The sequence below is a fragment of the Nicotiana tabacum genome, chromosome 8 (assembly GCF_000715075.1).
Source record: "Nicotiana tabacum cultivar K326 chromosome 8, ASM71507v2, whole genome shotgun sequence".
NCBI classification, from domain to species: Eukaryota; Viridiplantae; Streptophyta; class Magnoliopsida; order Solanales; family Solanaceae; genus Nicotiana; species Nicotiana tabacum.
The window spans coordinates 91,024,723-91,032,532 of NC_134087.1; the positions used below are offsets into that span (position 1 = coordinate 91,024,723).

Here is a 7,810-nt window from a genome sequence, read left to right on the forward strand (position 1 = left end):
GAGGGTCATTGATGAAGATGTAATGGTAGACATAAATATCAAATTCCTAGTAATGGGCCATTGCTCTTAGTGATGCAGAATATTCCTTATTAAATGCTACTGCGCGCAAGACATTTAACACATTTCTTTGAACGTTATCCCTTTCGGTGATAAGCGGAATATCTGTATTTGGTCTTCGGCTATCCTCGTCATAGATTCCACATGTCTTTCCTTTAGATGACCACGTGTCATATCATATTTTACCCTATACATTAAGAATGAATAGATCATGACCTTTCTACAAACTATACTAAGGCCTCATTTATTTTTATTAGATTAAGACGACTGAATCTAAATACGCATCTAAATATTAATATGTGTATTAAGATTAAAACGTATGAAGCTGAATTCACATCTGAATATTAAGATATTATATTAAAATTTGAATACTGAATAATTAATACTATTTGTTTTCTCTTATTTAAGCATTAATAAATATAAATTCAATCAAATAATAAAAATTAATTTATTATTATATTAGTAAAATATTTCCTAAAATTATATTATGATCGGTGTTGGTTGTGGCTGTTGACTGGGTAGTAATTGGTGGTAGTGTTGATCAGTATTATCAAATGTGAGCTTAAAGAGTGGTTAAGCCCTTAAGCGGGGCTCAAAACATGTTGAGTGCTTCGCTTTACTTAACGGGCGCTTCAATGTTGTCATCAAGGCTCTAAGACATAATTTTCTTTGCAAATGAGCATAATCATAAAGAGGCGATACTAAATAATTTATATTTCACTTTCTCGTAAATTTTTATTCAATTTCTTTGTCCATATATTTGGTATTCATGCTTATACGTATTAGTCTTGGACTACACATGCATATGTGTAGTTTTTCTCCATTTTCCCCTTTCTTCATTAAAGCTCCTGTTCTATTTGCGCTTAAAGCCCCAATAGATTTTTGAGCTTTTTTGAGCTTTTTGCCTCTGATAACACTGATGGTGGTAGTGATTATGGGTAGTAAATGGTGGATGATAGTAGTAGTTAACAGTGATGATTGATGGTGGTTGCGACTGATAACTGCAATGGGTGATATATAGTGATGGCTGATAGTGGTGATTGATGGTTATTATGGTAATAATGATTGGTGGTGATGGTTGTAAATGATGGCTAATGGTGGTGACAACTAACATTCGTGCTTGACAATGATGATGGTTGTGGCTGAGAATTGGTAGTAATGGGTGGTGTGATGGTAATCTATAATGGTGGGGAACTACGATAGTAATGGTGGTAGTGGGTAGTGGTGAAAGTGTAAGAGTTATGGTGAAATATATATATATTACATAAATTCTTGAATGTATAACATCTTAATGATATTAAGACTATATTATAGATCTTAATCATTAAGATCTATTCAGACCCATCAAGTGATTGTAAAACCAAAAAAATAAACAGACTTAATGGTTAAGATCTGAATTATCAAGATTCAGATCTAACAATCAAATGCGCTTAATGACTAAGATCTGATTGATCAAGATTCACACCTCCATTAAGTGCAAACAAATTAGGCCTAATACTCCCTAATGAATTTCCTTTAAACTATAGAATAAAAAAATACATAAAGAATTTCTTTTGGTACACTTAAGCCTCATTTGTTTTTATTAATATTAAGACGTCTGAATCTAAATACACATCTGAATATTAATATGTGTATTAAGATTAAAATGTCTGAATCTGAATTCACATCTGAATATTAAGATATTATATTAAGATCTGAATACTGAATAATTAAGACTATTTATTTTCTCTTATTTAAACATTAATAAATATAAATTCAATCAAATAATAATAATTAATTTATTATTATATTAGTAAAATATTTCCTAAAATTATATTATGATCGATGGTGATTGTGGGTGTTGACTGAGTAGTAGCTGGTGGTAGTGTTGGTCAGTGTTATCAAAGGTGAGCTTAAAGAGCACTTAAGCCCGAAGCGAGGCTCAAAGCATGTTGAGCACTTCTCCTCACTTAGTGGGCGCTTCAGTATTGTCATCAAGGCTCTAAAATATACTTTTCTTTGCAAATGAGCGTAATCATAAAGAGGCGATACTAAACAATTGATATTTCACTTTCTCGTAAATTTTCTTCAATATCTTTGTCCATATGTGGTATTCAATTTCTTTCTTCAAATGTGGTATTCATAGTTATACATATTAGGCTTGGACTACACATACAATAATTTTTCTCCATTTGCCCCTTTCTTCATTAAAGCCCATGTTTTATTTGCGCTTAAAGCCCCAATAGACCTTTGAGCTTTTTTGCGCTTTTCGCCTCTGATAACACTGATATTGGTTGATGGTAGTGATTATGGGTATTAAATGGTGGATGATAGTAGTAGTTAATGGTGATGATTGATGGTGGTGGTGACTGATAACTGCGATGGGTGATATATAGTGGTGACTGATAGTGGTGATCGATGGTTATTATGGTAATAGTGATTGGTGGTGATGATTGTAAATGATGGCTAATGATGGTGACAACTAACATTCGTGCTTGACAACGATGGTGGTTGTGGCTTAGGATTGGTAGTAATGGGTGGTGGCTTGTGGTGGTGGTAATATATAATGATGGGGAACTACGATAGCAATGGTGGTGGTGGTTAGTGGTGAAAGTGGAAGAGTTATGGTGAAATGTCATTTTTTTACATAAATTCTTGAATGTATAACATCTTAATGATATTAAGACTATGTTATAGATCTTGATGATTAAGATCTATTCAGACCCATTAAGTGATTAAGATCACCACCACCATCGATGGTGGTTGTGGGTGTTGACTGGGTAGTAGCTGGTGGTAGTGTTGGTCAGTGTTATCAAAGGTAAGCTTAAAGAGCGCTTAAGCCCTGAAGCGAGGCTCAAATCATGTTGAGCACTTCGCCTCACTTAGCGGGCGCTTTAGTGTTGTCACCAAGGCTCGAAGACATACTTTTCTTTGCCAATAAGCGTAAGCATGAAGAGGCGATACTAAACAATTGATATTTCACTTTCTCGTAAATTTTCTTCAATTTCTTTATCCATATGTGGTATTCAATTTCTTTCTTCAAATGTAGTATTCATGCTTATACATATTAGTCTTGGACTACATATACATATGTGTAGTTTTTCTCCATTTGCCCCTTCTTCGTTAAAGCCTCTGTTTTATTTGCGCTTGAAACCCCAATAGATCTTTGAGCGTTTTTGCGCTTTTCGCCTCTGATAACACTGATGTTGGTTGATGGTAGTGATTATGGATAGTAAATGGTGGATGATAGTAATAGTTAACGGTGATGATTGATGGTGGTGGTGATTGATAACTGCGATGGGTGATATATAGTGGTGGCTGATAGTGGTGATCGATGGTTATTATGGTAATAATGATTGGTGGTGATGGTTGTAAATGATGGCTAATGGTGGTGACAACTAACGTTCGTGCTTGACAACGACGGTGGTTCTGGTTGATGATTGCTAGTAATGGATAGTGATGCCGTGGTGGTAGTCTATAATGGTGGGGAAGTACGATAACAATGATGGTGGTGGTTAGTGGTGAAAGTGGAAGAGTTATGTGAAATGTCATTTTTTTTAACATAAACTCTTAAGGAATTTCCTTTAAACTATAGAACAGAAAATACATAAAGAATTTCTTTTGGTACACTTAAATACACCTGTCACATACTTTTGTTAAATGAATAGTATAGTGAGAGAGAATATGAATATAATAATGAATTTGCATCACTATCATGGACCATGATGCACCATAATCATCACATCAACCCCGAGGGGGCCACCGAGGCCGAGGCCAAAGCAAGTGTAGCTGCGTCTGTGTCTGTGTCTGTGTCTGTTCGGAAGCCCAAGCCAAAGGGCCATCACTCTCTCTTACCAGTGTTACAGAGAGAGAGAGAGAGAGCTGCCATCACTCTCTTCTTCAATCTTCCCACCAAAGAAAAAAAATGGCTTTCACAATTTCCATATCCCATTTTACCCCTATCACATTCCTCTATTTTCTTCTTTTATCCACTTGCAACCTTCCCATTTTAGCCATTAACATCACCCATATTTTATCCTCTTACCCTGATCTCTCCGACTTCACTAATCTCTTCGCCACCACCTCCGTCGCCGCCGATCTAACCCAACGCTCTTCCCTCACCCTCCTCGCCGTTCCCAACGCCTTCCTCCGCTCCTCCGATCTGTTAAACCACCGTCCTCCGTCGTCATCCACCAACCTCGGCGATATCCTCCGTTACCACGTCCTCCTTGAATACCTTTCTTGGCCTGACCTCCGCCTTATACCACCCACCGGAAAACTCGTCACCACTCTCTTTCAAACCACTGGACGTGCCCCGAATAACTTCGGGTCGGTTAACATTACCCGTAACAGTAACTCCAATTCCGTCACAGTTCATTCACCAACCTCGAATGCTACAATTATTACACTTCTAAAGACCCTCCCTTATAATATCTCCGTTTTCACCGTTGATTCCCTTTTAGTCCCTAATGGGTTTGATCTTATGGCTTCTGAAACTCGACCCCCTTTAGGACTCAACATTACAAAGACTCTTATTGATGGTCACAACTTTAACGTTGCAGCTTCAATGCTTACTGCTTCAGGGGTAGAAGAGGAATTTGAGAGGGATGAAGGTGGTGCTGGATTAACACTGTTTGTGCCAACAGATGAAGCATTTTCGGAAATGTCAGCATCAAATAACTTCCAATCTTTACCAGCGGAGAAAAAAGCTGTTGTTTTAAGGTTTCATGTTTTGCACTCTTATTACCCTTTAGGTTCGTTAGAATCTATAGTAAATCCAGTTCAACCCACATTGGCTACAGAGCAAAATGGTGCGGGGAGTTTTACGCTGAATATTTCAAGAGTTAATGATTCTGTTGGGATAAATACTGGAATTGTTCAAGCGTCGGTGACTCAAACTGTGTTTGATCAGAATCCAGTGGCGATATTTGGGGTGTCGAAAGTGTTATTGCCTAGGGAATTCTTTGGGAAAAATCCAATTGAAGTGAATAAGCCAATTACTGGGGTTGCTTCACCGCCGGAGATTGCTCTGCCACCGGAAAATTCGCCGGGAATTTACGGTCCGCCGAGTCATTTATCTTCGCCGCCGGGGTTAGGGACAGAAGTATCATCGGCGGCGAATAGGAAAAAAGGAGGAATCTTTTTATGGTGCATAGGGTTCTTTTACCTACTACTGGTCATTAATTAATTTCTGGAACTATAATAATTTATTTTTATTTTTTTCGTGCCATTATTTCACCCTTTTTTACACGGCATATTGAAATTGGATGCTACCAGAAAGAAAGCTGCCATTTTTCAACTGGGAATTGGGATTCATGCGAATATGTTAGTGATTTTTAGGTTAGGCAGTACCAAATTTTTGCTTATTTTCCATTTTGATTTTTCTTGAATATCCATTTCTGCTGTTGTAATCTGTAAAGCTCCAATTTTTTTTACTACAATGAATTGATGAGTATATTTATAATTAATTTATGTATAGATAGGTTTTCCGGATTAGCTTTGCATTAATTTTAATTTACAGTGCCATTAATTGCAGAAAAAAATGTGTCATCAAGCCACAGACCCCTTTTCAGATTTTCTGGTAAATATGTTACTCCCTCCGTTTCATATTAGATGAGAGTATGTTTCAAAATAAATTACGCATTTTTAAATTTGGAAATAATTCAACTTTAAACTCTTTATTTTACCCATTTACCTTTAATGAGAAGCTTTTATAGTCATATAAATGTTATGGCCCCACAAACCTTTTACACCTTAAACTTTTAAGAATATAAGTTTCAAAAAAAAAATTCTCTTAAACTTCGTGCCGAATCAAACATATTCCGAAAAGCTAAATGTTACAGTGAGAGAAGATTTTCCAGTCTTTGCTGAAATATTGGATCTTTAACAGAAAATGCTAGATTTTCAATTGGATAACTCAGTGAACCGAAAACCCCAAAAAGGAAAAAAGAACATCCCTTTTGACGGTGTTTGAGTGTACTGAAGTTCTAATAGGAAATTTTTATAGAAAATGTACTTGGCTGTTACCATCCAAGTGTTCAGTATTCACTTGAACTCAGCAAAGAAGCCATTACAAAGTATTGTAATAAATATTGTAATAATAAGTGCATTACAAAGTACTAACATAAAGAATACAAGGAAGATGGGAAAAATAACGTACAAGTATGTATGTTTGATATTGTCCATGAAGTCCATGAAGTATGTATGTTTGATATTGTCCATAGAGAAACTCTACAAGGAAGGTGGCTAAACAAATAACGTATGTATGTTTGATATTGTCCATGAAGTCTAAATATATCAGCTCTACAAGTACTTATAGGGATACCTTTAAATAAAGGATTGTAAATCCTTTGAATATACATAATAAGATATGATGAAGAAGCAAAAGAAAAAGGTAGACAACCCAAAGCAATCATTTTTGCTAACTCCTCACGATCCTTCATTTTATCATATTTCACTAGACCTCCAGTAGTAGGGTTAAGAGTTGTTTGATTTCTATCACCATCAGCGCCTCATTCTATGGGATGCTCAGTTCTGATATGTCTACTAAGCGTCCCAGTCCCCCCTAAATTTCCTCCAGTCAAATGTTTAAAATCACCTTTACAAAGTTTGCATTTAACTCTATCAGTACCTTCTATTATTTCAAAAAAATTTCAAACCTTACTTATTTTTCTACGATTAGTAGTCGGAGCCACAGGTGATCTACTTCTAGTGTCACGACCACCACCCCTTGTAGCAACCCCAATACTACCAACTCCAACACTAGTAGGTGTAGCTGGTATCTCATCTTCCATTCCTATTTCATTATCTTCTATTCCAAAATCTTCTTGTAATTGTTCATAATCTATATCTAAATTATCATTAGGCGATGATTCGGAAACATGTGTAAATGATAATGGGTTATTACTATTACTACCAGATGCTGAAGGACTATCTCTTTTTTTATTTCCCCTACCAGTAACTCTTTTACACGCTCTTTTAGCAGCATTAAACATATTGTAAAAATTAAAGTATAAGCTAAAATTAAATATGCAATTAAAATAGTAAATAAGAGAAAGAGTTGGAGGGAGTGCACCGAATTCGCCAATAAATTGAGCGCTTGATTAGGCAATTCCGAGGTTACCACGAACAAATGTCAAGCAAGTATTTCAATTTTGAACTTCAATTGTTCAAAGTTCAAACTTCAAATTCCGAAGGACAAAACACGATAAATTAAATTCAAGAAAAGAGAGCCAAATAAAATTAGATTGAAAACTTGAATTCTTGCAAATTGGAGAATGAGAGAATGAGAGAAATTGAGATTGAGAAATGAGTAATGAGTGAAGAAATGAAGAAGATGGGGGCTGTGTATTTATAGTTTTAGAGAAGGTTAGTTTTATAAATTGAAAAAGGGTTAAAAAAAAGGCTATTTGTTCAATTTTTCCGTTGGCCAACAGACCAAAACATGTTCTGACTGTTGCCAACGGTCTATGGGGCCCACAAGTCAGAAAAAAAAAAAATAGTCGTTTGAACTGGGTCGGTCCGGTCCGGTTAACCCGGTAAGAATTACTGTTCACTCTACCGGGTTCAACCGGTTTCGGTTACCCATTTGGGCCAGATGAACCGTGCAAACCCCCCAAACCCCCTACCCAGCCCAGCCCAACCCACCTATTACCAGTCCGGGCCGGTTCCAGGTTATACCGGTCTAGGCCGGTCCGGAACCGGTCCAACCCAGCCCGTTTAACACCCTTACCATTAGGTCATTTTGTGGATCTTTTTCTTGGTTTTTTAAGAA

General features: G+C 36.4%; 1 protein-coding gene across 1 annotated transcript; it reads left to right on the forward strand.

The window, feature by feature from the left end:
• The first annotated feature begins 3,750 nt into the window (after positions 1 to 3,750).
• On the forward strand, positions 3,751 to 5,504 carry LOC107762871 (fasciclin-like arabinogalactan protein 4). Its single transcript, XM_016581271.2, has one exon. The coding sequence runs from the start codon at positions 3,962 to 3,964 to the stop codon at positions 5,222 to 5,224; it is 1,263 nt and encodes a 420-aa protein (XP_016436757.1). The 5' UTR covers positions 3,751 to 3,961; the 3' UTR covers positions 5,225 to 5,504.
• The last annotated feature ends 2,306 nt before the right edge of the window (positions 5,505 to 7,810 follow it).